The sequence below is a fragment of the Pteropus medius genome, unplaced genomic scaffold (assembly GCF_902729225.1).
Source record: "Pteropus medius unplaced genomic scaffold, Ma_sr-lr_union100, whole genome shotgun sequence".
Classification (NCBI taxonomy): domain Eukaryota; kingdom Metazoa; phylum Chordata; class Mammalia; order Chiroptera; family Pteropodidae; genus Pteropus; species Pteropus medius.
The window spans coordinates 2,601,255-2,620,429 of NW_024343578.1; the positions used below are offsets into that span (position 1 = coordinate 2,601,255).

Below are 19,175 nucleotides of genomic sequence, written 5' to 3' on the forward strand. Positions count from 1 at the left end.
TCTATTCTTTCGGTTATCATGTCACTCTCTGGATGAGGTCCTTTGCACGAAAGGTTTTAATTTTGATGAAGTTCAGTTTACCTATTGTTTTCTTTTTTTGCCTGTGTTTTTGATGTTTATCCAAGAAATCATTGCCAAATCCAATGTCATGAAGATTTTCCCTTATGTTTTCATCTAAAAATTTTATAATTTTAGTTTTTATATATAGATTTTTTATGTTTTACTTTTTTAGTATGGCATAAGGTAAGGGTCCAAATTTATGCTTTTGTATATGGATATCCAGTTTTCCCAGTACCATTTGCTTAAGAGATTATCTTTTCTCCATTGAATAGTCTTAGCACCCTTGTCAAAAGTCTATTAACCAGATATGCAGGGGTTTATTTTGGGCTCTCTATTCTATTGGTCTATATATCTGTCCTTATGCCACCACCGTGCTGTTTTGATTACCATAGTTTTGTAGTAAGTTTTGAAATTAGAAAATTGATTCCCCCACTTTGTTTTTTCCAAGATTGTTTTGGCTATTTAGGGTCCCTTGAAATTTCATATGAATTTTAGAATGGGTTTCTCTATTTCTACAAAAAAATAAATAACAAAACACCTGTAGGGATTTTGATAGAAATTACTAGATTGAATCTGTAGCTTGCTTTGGCTAGTATTGCCATTTTAACATTAAGTTTTCCAATCCATGAACACAGGATGTTTTTCCATTTCTTTATGTCTTCTTTAATTTTCTTCACTGTTTTTTAGTTTTCAGTGTCAAGTCTTTCAACTCCTTGGTTAAATTTATTTCTAAGTATTTTTTGATGCTATTATAAATGGAATTGTTTCCTTGATTTCTTTCTTATTAGTATATAGAAATGCAGCTGATTTTTGTGTGTCAGTTTTGTATCCTGCATTTGCTTATTGGCTCTAACAGTTTTCGTGTGTGTCTGTGTGTAACCTTTAAGGTTTTCTAAATATTAAATCATGTCATCATTTTACTTCTTTCTTTAAAATGTTGATGCCTTTATTTCTTTTTCTTGCTTAATTACTGGCTAGAACTTCCAATACTATGTTGAATAGAAGTGGCAAAAGTGGGCACCCTTGTGTTCTTGCATTGTTCCTGAACTTAAAGGTTTCAGTCTTTTGCCATTTAGTATGATGTTAGCTGAGGGTTTTTCATGCACAGCCTTTATCATGTTGAGGAAGTTTCAATTCCTAGTTTACTAAATGATTTTATGAAAAGGATGTTGAATTTCATCAAAAATTTTTTTTGGAAAAATTGAGAATGTTTATGTGGTTTTTATTCCTTAATTCTATTAATATGGTGTATGATATTGGTTGATTTCCATGTGTTGAACCATCCTTGCTTGCCCAGAATAAATCCCACTTGGTCATGGTATTTAATACTTTTTAATATGCTGATGAATTTTTGCATTAAGATTCACAATGGATATTGGTATGTAGTTTTCTTGTTAGTGTCTTTGCTTTGTTATCTGGGTAATACTGGCCTCATATAATGAGTTAGGAAATTTTTCCTCCTGTTCAATTTTTGGAAAGAATTTGTGAAGAGTTGATGGTAATTCTTTAAATGTTTGGGAGAATTCATGAGTAAAGTTATTTTGATCAGGGCATTTCTTTTTGGGGAGATTTTTGATTACTGATTCTATCTCCTAGTTACTAGTTATAGGTTTAGTTATATTTTCTATTTCTTCATGATTTTGTTTTGGTATTTCTGGGAATTTATCCATTTCACCTAAGTTATCCAATTTGTTGATGCAAATTGTTCATAGTACTCTCTTATAATCCTTTTTATTTCTATAAAGTCAGTACTCATGTTTCTACTTTTACTTCTGATTTTACTAATTTGAGTCTTTTTTTCTCAGTCTACCTAAGTGTTTGTCAGATTTTTTTTTTTTAAGCCAATTTTCGGCTTGATTTTCTCTATTGCTTTCTGTTCTTAATTTCATTTATCTGTGCTCTCATCTTTATTATTTCCTTCCTTCTTATACCTTTGGGTTTAGTTTGCTCTTCTATTTTCTTAAGATGTAAAGTTAGGTTATTATTTGAGATCTTCCTTTTTTAATGTGTGCATTTGCAACTGTAGCTTTCTGTCTTAGCACTACTTTTGCTGCATCTCATAAGTTTTGGTATGTTGGGATTTCATTTTCATTTGTTTCAAGGTATTTTCTAATTTCCCTGTGATTTCTTCTTTGATACACTGGTTGTTTAAGAATGTGTTATTTAATTTATACATATTTGTGAATTTTCCAGTTTTCCTTCTGATATTGATTTCTAGTTTCATTCCATTATGATCAGAAATGATACTTGATATGATTAATATTTTGAATATACTTTTAGGATTTATCTATGTTGATGTGAAGTGCTATGGTTCCTTCCTTTTCACTGCTGTGTAAGGTTTCCTTGCTTGACTGCACTACAATTTTTTCTAGTCCTCTGTATCTCCATATACATTTTGAAATCAGCATGTCAGTTTTTACAAAAAAAATCCTGCTGAGATTTGATTGGCACTGCATCAGATCTATAAATCAATTTGGGGGAATATTGACATCATAACAATATTAGGTCTTTCTATTCATGGTAACTCTATTTTGGTCATCTTTAATTTCTATCAACCATGTTTACAGTTTTCAGTTTATAGGTCTTGCATGTATTTGTTAAATTCTTATGCCTTTTATCTTTCTTGATGCTTTTGTAATTGGTATTGTTTTGGCTTCTGGTTGCCCCAGAGAAAGTGGCATCAAACGCACCACCACCCAAAATAGTTTGAATGTCGAGGCTGATAATACCACATGTACAAAGAGGCAATGAAAAGGTTTATTACTCACATGATGGGGCTTTCTGGGGAAAGCAGAGTAGGTACCTAAGCTGGTCCAAGATAGCTTGATTGAAGAAAGGAGCTGGTAGCTCTTGTTTTTATTATGGTTGGGTAATGGGACCAAGGTGAAGATTCCCATATATGGACTGGATATGCATGATTTAAACTTCCCTATTGACAATGAGGGCAGGAAACCAGAGCTTTCTTATTGATGTGGGCCAAGAGAGAGGGGGATGGGATTTGAAAGCTGTCAGTGTTGGAACATCAAAAATGGACTCAGATTTTTATTACATTTATTTACATTTAAGCTTCAGTTGTTCATTAATAGTATATAAAAATACAATTGACTTTTGTGTGTTTAACTTATATTCTATATCCTTGCTCAATTCCCTTATTAACTTCAGTAGCTTTTATTGTGAATTCCTTGGTAATTTTTATGTAGATGATTATGTTGTCTGCAAATAAGGGCATTTATAATTCTTTCTTTGAATTTGTATGCCTTTTACTTTTTATTTTAACTTAAATAACCTTAAAATTAACCTTAGATCCCTGGTTAGAACCTTTGTACAATGTCGAGTAAAAGTGGTGAGAGTGAACACCTTTGCCTTGTTCCTAATCACAGGGAGAAAGCTTTCCTAGGTATTTCATAGATGCTCTTTTTAGAAGAAAGTTCTTTTTCATTCTTTATATACACAGAAATTTTATGGATTTAATGATTTCTGAATTAAGTATATGGTTTTTTTTTTTTTTGGTTTGTTAATATGATGAAGTACATTGATTGATTTTTAAATGTTAAACCAACCTTGCATGCACAGGATAAACTCTAGCTCGTTATGATGTATGCTTTTTGTATGTTGCCGGATTTGATCTGCTGAAATTTTGTTAAAGATTTTTTCATCTTTGTCCATGTCGGATATTTGTCTGTAGTTTTCTTGTGATATCTTTGTCTGGTTTTGGTAACAGGATAAATGCTGGGTTTATAAAATAAGTTGAGTGTTCTCTGCTCTTCTATTTTCTATAGAATTGTTATTCCATCTTAAATGTTTGTTAGATTTTACCAATGAAGTTTAGAGTTTTCTTTGTGGAAAGGATTCAAATTATGAATGTAATTTCTTTAATAGACATATATACAGCTACTTTGATTATACAGTTCTTCTTGAGTGGGCTTTTATAATCTATCTTTCAAAAATTATCCATATTATCTTAATTATCACATTTATTGGGGTAAAGCTGTCATAATATTCTTATGTTGTCTGTAAAATATAGAGTGATATCCCCTCTGTCATTGCTGATATTGGTAATTTGTGTTCTCTCTCTTCTTTTGGTAGAGGTTTATTAATCTTATTATTTTAAACCACGTTTTGGTTTTATTAATTTTTTGTTTTTAAGTTTGTTTTTAATTTTATTGATTTCTGCTGTAATGTTTATTACTTTCTTCTGATTATTGTGGATTTTCTTATTTTCTGATTTTTTAAAGGAAAAAGTATAAATCATCAATTTGAGATGACTTTTCTAAAATAAGCATTTTAATGCTACATATTTACCTCAAAGCACTGCTTTACCTTCATTCATGTATTTTGGTCTGTTGTTTCCATTTCATTCAGTTCAAAAATTTGCTAATTTCTCTTGTGAGTTCTTCTTTGACTCGTGAGTTATTTAAAAGTGTATTTAAGTTTTTAATATTTCTAAATCAATTTATTATTGGTCAGAGAACATATTTTGTTTCATTTCAGTTCTTTAAAATTTGGTGAGCTTTTTTCTCCCCTAAATTTATTTATTTTAATTAGTTTCAAGTATACCGTACATTGATTAGACATCAATATAGTTCATAAAATGATCCCCACAATTGCTCCCTACCTCCCTTGACCCTCCACCTAGCCAACATATTAATGCTAATTGCATTCCCTATGCCATGCTCCTGATTCCCAAACCTCCCTCCCCTCTGTCCATCACCAAATTGCCCACTATATTTGTGAGTCTGTTTTTTATTAGATTGTTCTTTTTGTTCCTTAGATTCCTCATATAAGTGAAATCATATAGTGTTTATCTTTCTCTGTCTGACTTAAATACCTTCTAGGTCCATCCAAACAATATCCTTTTCCATCCCCTTCCTTTTAGTCTTTGTGTGTCTTTTAATCTGAAGTGAGTTTCTTATAGGTAACATGTAGGGGTCTTGTTTTCCTTTCCATTCATCCACTCTGTCTTCTAGTTGGAGCACTTAATTCTTTTCCATTTGAGGTACTTATTGATAGGAATGTATTTGTTACCATTCTTTATTCCTGTTTTTGATATATGTTTTTTTCCTTAAAGAAGTCCCTCCAACATTTCCTGTAATACTGGCTTGGTGGTGATAAATTCCTTTAGCTTATTTTTGTCTGGGAAGCTCTTTATCTGTTCTTCAACTCTAAATGATAGCTTTGCTGGATAAATTATTCTTGGTTGTGTATCCTGGGTCTTCATCCTGTCAGATATTTTTTGCCAACCCCTTCTGTCCTACAGTTTCTTTTGAGAAATCAGCCGCCAGTCCTATGGGTTTTCCCTTATAAGTAACTGTTTTTCTCCTGCTGCTTTTAAAGTTCTTTCTTTGTATTTAACCTTTGACATTTTAATTATGATGCATCTTGGTGTGTGCCTCTTTGGATCCCTGATTTTTGGAATTCTCTGAGCTTCCTGGGGTTTTATGTCTATTTCCTTCACGAGGTTAGGGAAGTTTTCCATCATTTTTTCTTCAAACAGCTGTTCAACATCTTGATTTTCTTCAGTTACACCAATCAGACAGATATTTGGACCCTTAATAGTGTCCCATATGCTCCTTAAATTATTTTTATAGTCTTAGCATCTCATCTCTTGCCGTTCTGATTGTGTGTACTTGGCTTTGCCATCCTCTAGATAGGGCATTTGATCCTTTTTTTAATTCACTTCGTTTATTCTTTTGTTTATTTCATTTAATATTCTTCTCATCTCAGATAATGTGATCTTCATTTCAGACTGGTTCTTTTTTATAATTTCCATTTCCATATTTGTTTTTTTGAAGTTCTTGCTGAATTTATCTACACTTCCCAAAAGTTCATTGAGCATCTTTATAACCAGTGTTTTGAACCCTACATCTGTTAGATTACTTGACTTCATTATATCTGGATCTCTGTTCTGTTCTTTCATATGGTTTCTACTTCTTTGTCTACCCATTGTGGCTGTCTTTCTGTGTCTGTTTCTGTGTACTCAGCAAAGCTCCTAAGTCTCCCGGTCTTATTAGTGTGGATTTGTGAAGTAGGTGTCCAGTGGCACAGTCCTGAGAGGGGTTCAGCTGCAGGCCAAACTTAGCTCAAGCCTCTGCCCCTCCAGGGCCACCTGTTATGATTCAGCAAGCAATCCACAGATGCTGTGCTTATAGTTGCCTCAAAAGGCCATACCAGAAACCGAGGCCAGCTGCCTCCAGTGTGAGTCTAGGCGCTGCTCAGCAAGCAACACCTGACTCGCTGAGGATACACCTGGATGTGGCTTGGGTGGGGCTGCGAGTTGGGTGGAGCGACCTCTGTTATCTGGTTTGATGACGTCTCAGCTATGGCGGCGCTGTGTCCACGCACTGGGCGGGGTAGGGCTCAACAGAGAACAATGGATACCGCCGGCACTTCTGTACAGAGCAAGTCTCTCCTTGGCCCTCACTCTGACAATGTCTCCCTGTAAGTCCCTTGTGCCCCCTGCATGCAGACGAATTGGCACAGGTGCTCAGAGTAAGCGGGTCCGTCACCGGGAAAATCCGCTCGGGGACGCGGTCCCTTTAAGAGGCTTCTGCTGCTTCCGCAGCCTCCTTCTCACTCAGACACTGGGGACCGGGCAGTCCTGCGTCCTTGCCCTGTCCTACCTTCTGCTGTTGCAGGGTGATTGCTCAGATTTCTCCTTAGTTGTATGGTTTGTTTCTCTAGAGCCCAGGCAATTTTTCCTTGCTGCTGCTCCTTGTTTCTGTCACAACTTTGATTTGGTCACTAGAGGAATGAACAGAGCCTCTATCATCTACGCCATTTTTTCCTCCCTCTGTTGAGCTTTTTATTATGGCCCAGAATAAGGTCTATCTTGATGATGTGCATTTGCAAAGAACATGTATTCTTTTGTTTGCATGTTCAGTAATGTGTCAGTTTAGTTCATAATGTTGTTGAAGTCTTCTGTATTCTTATTGATATGTTGTCTAGGTGTTTGATCTATTACTGAGAGGGAAGTGTTAAAGTCTCCAATTGTAATTATGTATTCATTCTTCTTTCAGTTCTGATTTTTGCTTCATGATTTTGGAGTTTTATTAGGTACATACACATTTAGAATTGTTTTGTCTTATGACAAATCGACTATCATTTTGAAATATCTTCTAAACCTTGGTAATATTCTTGTATTGAAGTCTAGAGTTAATATTGTCACTCTTTTATATGTGTAGTGCTTATTTGGTGTATCTTTTTTCAATTTTCTTATTATCTATGTCTTTATTTTTAAAATGGGTGTTTTATTTTTTTTTTGTACACAGCATATATTTGAACCTTGCTATTTTATTCCATCTGACAATCTCTGCATTTTAATTGAAGTATTTAGACTACTTACAGTTAATGTAGTTATTGATATGGTTGGATTTAAATCTATTATTTTATTATTTGCTCTTTATTTGTCCCATTTCTTTTTAATTCTTCTACCTCTTTTATATTTTATTTTTTCTCCACTATTGATTTATTAGCTATAATTTTTTGTTTTATTTAAATTTTTTAATACTTGTGCTAGGGTTTACAATATATATCTTTAACTTATTATACTACTTCATGTATGATATAAAACCCTTATAAAAGTATACTATTTCTCTCCCTCCCATCCTTTGTGCTATGATTATGTACATTCTAATGCTACATATATTGTGACCCCTATAGTATATTTGACTACATTTGCTGTAGACAGTCAGTTGTCTTCTAAAGAGATTAAAAATAAGAGGAAAGTATATCATATTTACCTAAAAATGTATCATATGGTAGGATTACCAATCCCCCCACCCCATGATACCCATGGCCTAACCCTCACATCTGTGAATGTGTTACCCTGTATGGCAAAAGGGACTTTGCAGATAAGATTAAGAATCTTGAGATGGAGAGATTATCCTGGATTATCCAGATGGTCCCAATGATGGAATCACAAGTGTCCCAATAAGAGGGAGATGCTACTTCAGAAGTAGGAGATGTGAGGACAAGAATAAGCAAGAAGTTAAAGTGATATAAGGAAAGGGTTAATAGCTAAGTAATGCAGATGGCCCCTAGAATCCAGAAAAGGCAAGAAAATGGATTCTTCTCTAAGGAGCTTCTAGAAGGAACCAGCCCTGCAGTCACCTTGACTTTAGCCCTGAGAAGCTGATTTCAGACTCCTGGCCTCTAGAACTATAAGAGAATAAATACATGTTTTTTAACACACCAAGTTTATGGTAATTTGTTACAACAGCCATAAGAAACTAATATACCCATAATTTTTACTATTTCCACTGCTAGTCATTTATTTGTATAGATTGAAATTTCTATCTGGTATTATACTCCTTTTGCCCGAATAACTTAACATTTAACATATCTTGCAGTGCAGATCCACTGGCAATACTGTTTTTGTTTCTCTGAAAATGTCTTTATTTCTTCTTTATATTTGGGTACAGAGAGTTCTAAGTTTACTGTTTTTTTCCCCCTTTCAGTATTTTAAAGTTGTCACTCCATTATCTTCAAGACTGAATGTTTTCTGATGAGACGTTTGCTGTCACTCTTATATTTAGTCCTCTGTACATAATGTTTCTTTTTTTGGCTGGTTGCCTTGATGTTTTCCTTATGAGATCTCAGCAATTTGAGTATTATGGGCCTATATGTTTTTCTATATGTGCCTCTATGCTTCTTGAATCTGTGATGTTTTATCTCGCATTAATTTTGGAAAAGTCTCAGCAATTCTCTTCAAACATCTTTTCTCTCCTGTTCTCTCTCCTTCTGTCCCCTCTCCACCTCTTCCCTCTGCCCCTTATCTCTCTCCTTTTCCCTTTTCCTCTTTCTTCCTCTCTTCCTCCCTGGGGCTCCAATTATGTATACTTTAGATAGTTGGATATCATCCCATAGCTCTCAGTTCTCTTTCACTCTTTCTTCATATTTCCATTTTCATAATTTCTATTTACCTGATTTCCATTTTTACTTATTTTCTCTGCTATATCCAGTCAAATTATTCATCTTTAATGTTTTTATTTTTAGCATTTCTGTTTTTCCCTTTATAGTTTCCAACTTTTTACTAAAATAGCTTATCTGTTCAACATGTTGTCTACTTTTTCAACTAAATCTTTTAAAATGTTTAACTAGTCTTTGATAGTTCTGACATCTGGATGGGCCATCCCTTAGTTGTCTTCTGTTGACAATGTTCTCTTTTGATAATGAGTCATTTCTTGTTCCTTTTTTGTATCTCAATTTTTTAATTTCATGCTGGATCTTGTGTATAACAAAATAATAGAAACTGAGGTAGATAGTATCTATGCCTGGAAATGGGCATGCCTTTTATTCTATCAGGTCATTAGTATGAAGTGCTGAACCAACCTAGTGATGAGTTGAGCAGTGGGCTGCTGCCACCATGGACTAGTATGAGGCCTTATCAGTGTTCTTGCTCCAGACTTAGCTTTCAGGAGGCCCTGCTGCCTCTTCCTCCTGTGCCTGCATGAATGAGATTTGGGGGTTGTGGAGATTGGAATCTTTGCAGTCTTACCTCTTAGCCTGCCTCCAGTGGTAGGCTGCTGTTGTTACTTGGTGCAGGCTCATGGAAGGGGCAGGGGGATTTCTTGAGATTTCTCTCTCCTTTTGTTACAGCCTCAGTCTTGGGTAAGCCTTGTGTGCCTTAGCCTCATGGGTGGGGCTTTTTCAAATGTCCTTGGTCAGTGCAGGTAATGATGGGAAATTATTTTCCACCTCGGTGCACTGAGCATGTGGGATTGATCTGAACTTTGTTGCAAAAGAACCCTCCAAAAGCTACTGGCATTTCTTTGGTAAAACTTTAGCACTCTACAGAGTTATAGCTGTAGACTGTAGCTCTGACCCCATACCCTGCTGAGAAATCCTCTAGTGCATACCATGACCCTAAAATCAAAGACTTTGAGCTCTACAGTCTCCAGCCTCTCACCAGGACTTTTCGTCAGTTATTTAAGTCCTCCTCTCAGCCCCAGACCATCAGTTTTGAAGGCAGATGTCTTGTTCTCTGTGTATTGCTAGAGACGAAATGATGCCTGGCGCATGGTAGAGACTCAGCAACTATCTTCAATGGATGAGGAATGAGCACAAGCCTGAAAAGCCCTTACCTCCCCTAATTTCCAGCAGATGGACACCTGCCTAGCCTCCAAGTTCATGCACAGATATTGCAGAGAAGCCTTTCTTGGGACTCCCCAGATCTGAGGAGGGGCCTCTCCTCTGTGCTCCCTGCCCTGCGCTTGTCAGTCCTAGCACAGATCTTGCAGTATTAATATAATTGCTTGTACTTCTGCTCCCTCCTCCCAGGTACTCAGGGCAGGGACATACCAGGCAGGCCTGCCCCACCCAGCCCTGGGCCGGCCACTTGGTGAGCCTGCAGGAGACCTTTGCTGCACCAGTGTGGCTGCCCCAGCTTTGGGATGATTCTGCATGTGCATGCTGAGTTTTAAAAATTCAAGGCCTCTTTTCTGTTTTAGGAAAAGTAAATCATCACATTCCCTTCCATGGATATGAGGACTTGGCCTAGAAGCATGTGGTGCATCCTGCGGGGCTGGAGGCGAGGGCACCTGAGCCCATGGGGAGCCCTGAGGGGTCAGCGGGGGCCCCCAGGCATCCGTGCTGTAGCCAATAAGGCCTTCAGGAGTGGGGATGAATACAGTCATGTGGTAGTGGGTGCAGGCTCCGCGGGCTGTGTGCTGGCCCGGCGGCTCACAGAGGACACTGATAAACGTGTGTTGCTGTTGGAGGCCGGGCCCAAGGACATGTATGCAGGAAGCAAGCGGCTCTCGTGGATGATCCACATGCCCGCAGCCCTCGTGGCCAACCTGTGCAACAGCAGGTACAACTGGTACTACCACACAGAACCGCAGGCAGGCCTGGACGGCCGTGTGCTGTACTGGCCGCGCGGCCGGGTGTGGGGAGGCTCCTCGTCCCTCAATGCCATGGTCTACGTCCGCGGGCATGCTGAAGACTACAACCGCTGGCACCGGGAAGGCGCCACAGGGTGGGACTATGCACACTGCCTGCCCTACTTCCGCAAGGCACAGTGCCACGAGCTGGGCGCCAACAGGTACCGAGGCGGCGAAGGCCCACTGTACGTGTCGCGGGGCAGGACCAACCACCAGCTGCACCGAGCGTTCTTGGAGGCTGCACAGCAGGCCGGCTATCCCCTCACTGAGGACATGAACGGCTTCCAGCAGGAAGGCTTCGGCTGGATGGACATGACCATCCACGAAGGTAGCGTGAGACTCCCATCCCCATATCCCTGGTTCCTCCTTTAAGAAAAAAAATCAGCCCCATCCCTCGTACTCCCGTCATGGTCAGTAAGTGTGGACAAACGGGCTGGTATGAAGTACAGGGGATGTGACATATTGCACCCCCTCTGGGCCACAGAATACAACCCCTAGGCAATGAGAAATGACTTGGGACTGGGGATACCTGGGCATTCTCTGGGCCTCTGGCTTTGGATAATGGAAAGTCAGCTTTCTGGCCAAGCAGCCCAAAGTCCACTAAAGACTTACAGATGGGGAAATTGAGGCACAGAACATCCATAAGACCTAAAGTCGATATGGATTTCAGTTGGGTCTTCTGGTCTCAGCCTTACTTTGAAGGCAGGGCTTACGTGGTCAGGGGCAGGGCAGATTCCTTCCTTCTCCAGCCCCTTCCCACTTCTCCCTGTGCAAGTGCCAGGGGAAAGTAGGGGCTGTGTCTGATCTTGCTCTGTCCTGCAGGCAAGCGCTGGAGTGCGGCCTGCGCGTACCTGCACCCGGCACTGAGTCGTCCCAACCTCACAGCCGAGGCCCAGACATTTGTGAAAAGGGTGCTGTTTGAAGGCACCCGCGCAGTGGGCGTGGAGTATATCAAGAATGGCCAGAACTACAGGGTAAGTCAGTTACCACCAGGCGGTTCAGATGGCAGGGAGTGGGCAGTAGTCATGCTCTTATCTGTTTTCCACTTAGCAGTGTGTCAGGATTGTTCTGCATCCCACGTGAAGATCTGGCACGTCTTGCTTTATTAAAACCGCTCATTTGGGTGCCTGCTTTAATTCATCTCGTTTAAGCTCTACGATCCTGTTTTTAAGACCATCGTTACTATTGGCCATTGCAGAATATATCAGAGTATGACCCATGCTTTATTTATGATTGTACACCATAGCTGCCTATGTGGGATGCTTTCACACACCAGCACCCTAAGCATACTATTCTTCACTCTTGGGCCTGTGAGCAGGATCCTCACTTGGGAAAGTCACACCAAGGCAATGTCCTCAGGGTTCTGTCTGGCTTTTGGAGAAGGGAAATGTGACCTGCATGGCCCTCTGCCTCTTCTAGGCTTATGCCAGCAAGGAGGTGATTCTGAGTGCAGGCGCCATCAACTCTCCGCAGCTGCTCATGCTCTCGGGTATCGGCAATGCAGATGACCTCAAAAAACTAGGCATCCCGGTGGTGTGCCACCTTCCAGGTGAGCTCCCTTCGCCACTGCTGCCAGAGGGTGTCTCTGCTAAATAAAACAGTTTATTGTATTTTATTAGCACGGAGTGTGGGAGGGTACAGGACTTGGTGCTCCCCAAAACTGTCACATTCATCCCATAAACCCGAAAGTCCCTCATGCATCATAATCCTACCCGCCCCTCCACAGGGACCCTGAAGACCCCAAGTCTTCTTGTTTCCCTCTCTTCTCTGGCCTTCCTATCCTACTGAGAGGTAAGCCTCTTCTAGCAGGGAGGATCTGTCCATAAAGCCTGCTGGGCCAGGCTTGGGCAGGTCACCAAGGCAAGTTCTATGGCTGGAGGGGTTCAAGCCCTTGTGTTTTCCATCCTCAGGACTCACCAGTTGTTCTGATGTTAAAGATACCAATTCAGTACTCCTGGGGAGGGGAGAATTTTTCAAAACCAGGGAGACGTTGAGAGGCCAGCTAAACCCCTCTTGGTAGTCTTTTCCTAACTACTCCCTCCCATTTCAGGAGTTGGCCAAAACCTGCAAGACCACCTGGAGATATATATCCAGCAGGCATGCACCCGCCCCATCACCCTCCACTCAGCACAGAAGCCCTTGAGGAGGGTCCTGACTGGTCTGGAGTGGCTCTGGAAGTTCACAGGTAGGTATGATCACCCATGACCTTGGTAGAGATGGTTTCCTTCTTGAGGTAACAAGCAAGGGTTCTGCCCCAGGTTGCTGGTTTGAAGCTGAGCTATGCCATTTTCCTCAGCTCTTTGAGCCTCGGTGTTCTCATCGGCAAAATGGGGGTTATACAGTTCCTGCCTGATGGGCTGGTATGAGGACCAGACTCAATAGCACAGGCCAAGACTCCTCAAGGGCTATTCCTTACAGATGGGTGGAGATGGCCTTGTGCCAGATACCTTCAGAGGGTCTAAGGAGCCAAGAGAAAAGGTAGTTGGTCCTGGACTATAGAATCAGCATCTATTTCTTAGCATTTTCCATTTGCTTTCTAGCTGAGTCTCAGAGCACCAAGTTTGGCCAGGAAATGGTGCTTTGAAATGGTGCTTTGAAATCCTACTTATTGGCTCAGCATACATTTCTTGCATATCTACTCTGTGCTGTGGGGTAGAGGGAGAGAAGTGTCAGTAAGGCAGGTATCCTTGGGCAGTTTCCACTGTAGTGGAGACAATGGAAAGAACCAAGTAAATAGGCTAAATTTTAAGTACAGTGAAAGATCAGGATGTTAATTAAACGAGGCAGGGGACCTGAAAGGCAGGATGAATATGTGCAAAGGCCCTAGGACTAGGCAACTAATTAGTTGGGCCAGGGAGACCGTAGCACATTGAGGTTGGAGGGGAGAGGGCTTGATCCTGAGGGCTGGCTGCAGGGGGGCACTGAGGTAGGCCAGGGTCCCAGCAAGGACGCCTCTGGAACCACCAGTTAAGGGTGATCTGGGCTTGGACTGAGGCAGGGGCGTGGGTGGCAATGCCAAGTAGATGGCTTCAAGTAGATTTTGGAACTAAAGTCAATGAGACTTTCCGAAGGGCTAGTGGGTGATGAGGACGAGAGGAAGCAGGGACAGCTCAAGCTTCTGCCTTTTGCCTTGCGTGAAAGCTCACCAGGCATACAGGATGGGCCAGGTTAGGGATGCCCGGGGGACGTTATTAGGCCTTCCAGTTGAGTCTGCAGTGATGGAGTCAAGGGAGAGGCCAAGCTGAAGAACCTTGGCACGTAGCTGAAATCGAAAACCATGGTGCTGGATGAGCCCACCTTGGGGAAAGAGGGTAGAATGGAGTCCAGGCACCAGGAGAGAAGAAGCTGGCCTTCCTGCCACACCCTGATTTACTATACTACTCTTTGGATTCTCAGGGGATGGAGCCACAGCCCATCTGGAAACAGGGGGGTTCATCCGGAGCCAGCCTGGGGTCCCCCACCCGGACATCCAGTTCCACTTCCTGCCGTCCCAAGTGATCGACCATGGGCGGGTCCCTACCCAGCAGGAGGCTTACCAGGTGAGCACATAGTCTCATCTTCCCCACTGCAGGGCCTTCATGGTGGTAGAGGGTCCAGCAGCCTGTGCTCTCCAGCCGCTCACTGTGTCTGAGTGGAGAGAGGCAGTCAGTGTGATGCATGGAAAGGTGAGACCGACACCCAGATCAGAGTAGATACTCTAGGTCCTGAGCACTAGAAATGGATCGGTGAGGCTGACTCTGCCAAGGGATTTGCCAGCCCCTGAAAGTTTTGGACAATTAGGTATAAAGCCAGGAGTGATTCATCAAGGTGGTTTTTGATCACTTGTGGAAGGGTGGGTAAGATGCTGGCAAATGCTAAAATGTATCTGCTCTTAATTGACTTCAGATGTAGTCTCACCCACAGGAAGACCTCTCTGTACTAACGAGTTTGGGGATTGGCGATGGTCACCGTTTCCTCCGGGTTCTTTTAGGTGCATGCGGGGACCATGCGGGGCACGAGTGTGGGCTGGCTCAAACTGAGGAGTGCCAACCCCCAGGACCACCCGGTGATCCAACCGAACTACTTGTCAACAGGTAATTCACCAGCCACCTTTATTTTCCCAGGCCTGGGCTTGCTGGGTCATTGATTAAATGAATGCCTTTATGAGGTTCATATTTGTACCTGAATTTTATTCCTGAACCACATTTTCTGAGACACAAGTTTCCTTCTGTCCCCCCTCCACCCCATCATTCTAGGCTATAAACTTACACGTGCTGCTATGTAGTGTCCTGGGTCACTTGAAGTAACCCTGGGACGTCATTTTACACAGGAGAGATTCGTAGCTTTCAGAACAATCACCAGGAGGTGCAAGGAGCTCTGGCTGTATACACATAGCTCACAGATCATTTTTCCTGCTGTGACTTGAGTGTCCTCTAAAAGTGAATTACATTCCTGGGCCTGCCTCTTTGCAGCAAAAATGAGCACAGCCTAGTAATGGCTTATGGGGACACTCACGGCCGCACTGTGGCAGATGCAGGGCACGTGTTCTTATTCTCACTTTATAGATAAGAAAATTCAGATCTCCAATTTGACCCTGGGGCCAGCTGTGTCTGTCTAGGATGCGTCAGTTTGGGCTTTATGAGACTCTGCTTGGTTGCAATGTAACCCGCTATGGGCAGATGACAAGCAGCAATGATGGCATAGACCTCTATGTCCTGAACTGTCTCCCCTTGTGCAGCTTACCAAGCCTCTCCAAGCCTAGAATTTTCCAGCAAGGCCAGCAGGGAAAGAGGTGGAGTCTCACCTATTTCTTCTTTCCAACAGAAACTGATATTGATGACTTCCGTCGGTGTGTGAAGCTGACCAGAGAAATTTTTGCACAGAAAGCCCTGGCACCATTCCGGGGGAAAGAGCTCCAGCCAGGAAGCCACGTCCAGTCAGATGAAGAGATAGACGCCTTTGTGCGGGCCAAAGCGGACAGCGCCTACCACCCGTCGTGCACCTGTAAGATGGGCCAGCCCTCCGATCCCACTGCTGTGGTGGATCCGCAGGCCAGGGTGATTGGGGTGGAAAACCTCAGGGTAATCGATGCCTCCATCATGCCCAGTGTGGTCAGTGGCAACCTGAATGCCCCCACGATCATGATTGCAGAGAAGGCAGCCGACATCATTAAGGGGCTGCCTGCACTCTGGGACAAGGATGTCCCTGTGTACAAACCCAAGAGCCTGGCCACCCAGCGTTGAAGCGGTCACTGCCTGAGAAGCCCCCAACGAGTCAAGAGGGCCAGCACAGCCCTTGCTCCCAATGTTCTTTCCTGAAACTATCTAGACAGTTAAGATTCAGTGGCAGAGGACTGGGTAATTTAAGACATAAGACCAATACTGGTCAGTAAATCAGGATCCTTTTTCCCAGCACTTTTTTCTGGGCCCTTTGGGAAAAGCCAGTGGAGGATGGTTAACTCCTGCCATGGCCTTGTCTTATGTTCCGTGGTGCTCTTCAACCCAGCATCCTGCTGCCTTCCCAGGCCTCCCTCTGAAGGCAAGCCCCTCAAAGAAAGAGCACAGAGGCTGGGTGTCAGCCAGACCTGCATGACCTTCTCCAAGGGGCCACCTTCCATCTCAGGCTGTGGCTAAGGCCAGGAGTCACGTAATAGGGAGCGAGAGAGCTGCCTGCTAGAAGCACAGGCTTCTCCTTTCTCTTCCGCTTCTCGGTTTTACTCCATTTCACTCCTGGAGTGAGGCAAGAACGGGTGCTCAGCTCGGTCACTCTGAGGGGCTTGCGGCCCACCTGTCTGATCCCCTGCTTCTTATTAAACACGATCAGCCCGGCGAAAGGATTTCTGGACCTTGTTCAAGGAGAGAAGAGTCTGGAGAGGCTCTTTACTACCACAGGTTTCACGAGTTAGCATTTTAAAAGATTTTCCTGTTACCGGGAAACCTAGAACCCAGAGCAAACCCCACATACCAGACCACCACTCCTTGCCAAAGCAGCTAGCCGGAGAGGATGCTTTATCCTTGGCCTGGGGAAGTGACTCAGCACTGGACAAAGCTGGCTGATTCTTATTCTCCAGATGTCCATGGGAACAGACGAGGATGGAGCTGAGACTGATGAAAAAAGCAGTCAAGTAAAAGTAGCTCCCTGATCTCATAAAAATGCAATTGAAAGAATAAATTGTCAAATATTTGAGTTGGGGGAGGGGGGGCGGGAAACAATACAAGTAGCATTTAAAACAGTTCTTTGATCTTTAAACTTATAATTCAATAATGTAATCCAGTAATTTATTTTTGAACTGAGATGCCTTATTCAGACAGTCCTTACAAGATAATGAAAACTAATGCACTTTGGATTGATTTTTCTGAAGATATTCAACACTACCGTCCATGGCAGGGAAGAAAAGAAGCACTATATGGAAATTTGCCTTGTTAGGCCCAGAATAAAGAAGGGAGAAAAATGGTACATTCAGAGCTTCTCCCAGGATCAGAATGAACTGAGGTGGCTTGGAGGCTTGGCAGCCATAACTTATGTTTCTGAGAAAGACCTTCCAAAAAAGATGGAAAGAAGAAGACCATCATACATCTCATTTCTTTAAAAATTTTAAACATCTCTTATTTAAATCTTACCTGTATCCTGTTTTATTTTCGGTTCCAAGGGAGGATCAAGAAAGAAAATTCTAAATCTGCCTAGAGAGGTTCCCCACCTGTCCCACAGCCTTGGTCCATAGCCATCATCTTCTGGGTCTTGGAGCCACCTGTAAGGGCAAAAGAACAGCCAAGGAGCACAGGTGCCAACCCCACTGCTCTGAGAGCCAAGAACTAACAACTTAGGTGTGTAGGGGGGTCCCAGGCGACTGTGACTATACCGACCTCCTCTGGTGCGGGTATGGCAGGTGACACAGCCATTCAGTTCTGCCATCTCTCTTTGTGGTATTCTCAGCCTCTGAGACAATGGCTGATTTGCTGTGGCTATATTGTAAGTTAATGAAAATAATGCGTCCCGGTACGGCTTAATTAGATCCTGGCCCCGCTCCCAGTCATGCTTATGAGGGTCTTGTTCCTATAATCACACAATTTAGCCATACATAGAAGTTCCAAAAGAGAAGACCGTGAGCTTCATATATCCAGGACCTATAGAAGTCAAAGTGGAAAACTGTACTGTTGGGGTTCAGACACGGTACAGAATAGTGACTTGTAGTTTCTCACTGGAGCCTGACAGCTGAGTGCTGCAGCTGTCTGAAAGTTCCACTGCCCTGAGGGCACCCGATAGAATAAGGGACAGATCGCGCAGGTATGGGCAGGTATAGGAGCAGCCTGCCTGCTGTGTGACCAGGAAATGGCAGGTCCCGGAAGGGGGAACTCTGGCGCCTTAGCTGCTGTCTTTCAGCTTCCAGTGCAGACAGCATCATTTCCATAAATTCAAATAGATTTTTCTCTCCAACCAAACCATGTTCCTCCACCCAAAGGTCATTTCATATTTCCACTGACTGACTTAACATCAGATCTGATACCTAGATTCTTTTCTCTTAAAAATCAGAAAACACACAAACACACCCTTCTCGGCTGGCCCTGCCTTGAGACCCAGGCAGTCTCTCTTACCATCTCCTGCCACCGTCCCACCCCCCTCCCCGGGGCATCCTCATAACCACTCAATTTCGTTCCCACTTTGGAAGCTAGGGCCCCAGGCCTGTTCCTCCTCCTTACCTGCCCTCCTAAGTTCCCAGTAGTAAAGGAATATCATTTTAAAGAAAAAACTTTTTCAACAAAGGAAAGCGTAGTTGGAATCTATCGTTAACCAGTTTTTAGGACAAACCGCCACCCATCATAATAAAAAGCTTTGTAGGAAAGCAGCCAATTGGCAAAGACACTTACGACTGAGGTGCAGCCTATAAAAAAAAAAAAACATGAAATAAACCACCCAGTTTTCCTTCGCATGCGTGGGGGCAGCAATAAAGTAGGTTGGTTCATCAAGCAGGTCAAGACCACACTGCACCGAGACGCTTCCGGGACCTTCACGACCCACCCTTCCTGGCCTTGGCTGATTCTGAAACCTCTTGGACTGGAGCTGGAAAGCAGCGCCTGGCCAAGTCTGGATGGAAATCACAGAGACAATTGTTAAGGAGATTCTTGTTCATTGATAGTTAAATCAGAACTGCCATTTCCATTTTGTGATATTATGGAAAAGAAAAAAAAAAAAACACAACAGATTAAAGAAACAACGTACTAGTCCTAGAGACACCACAGAATGACATTTTGGTGGAAG

The 19,175-nt window shown here is 42.5% G+C and overlaps 1 protein-coding gene across 4 annotated transcripts in view; it reads left to right on the forward strand.

Annotated features, from left to right (window-relative positions):
* The window catches only part of CHDH (choline dehydrogenase), a 32,326-nt gene extending 13,165 nt beyond the window's left edge, over positions 1-19,161 (forward strand). For all 4 annotated transcript variants that reach the window (XM_039867435.1, XM_039867434.1, XM_039867436.1 and 1 more), the window contains 7 exons: positions 10,509-11,268; positions 11,763-11,914; positions 12,360-12,489; positions 12,991-13,125; positions 14,337-14,479; positions 14,911-15,013; positions 15,744-19,161. In XM_039867435.1, coding sequence (XP_039723369.1) covers positions 10,536-11,268; positions 11,763-11,914; positions 12,360-12,489; positions 12,991-13,125; positions 14,337-14,479; positions 14,911-15,013; positions 15,744-16,162 — 1,815 coding nt within the window. In that variant the 5' untranslated portion in view covers positions 10,509-10,535 and the 3' untranslated portion in view covers positions 16,163-19,161. The remainder of the gene's footprint in view (positions 1-10,508; positions 11,269-11,762; positions 11,915-12,359; positions 12,490-12,990; positions 13,126-14,336; positions 14,480-14,910; positions 15,014-15,743) is intronic.
* Positions 19,162-19,175: the final 14 nt, after the last annotated feature.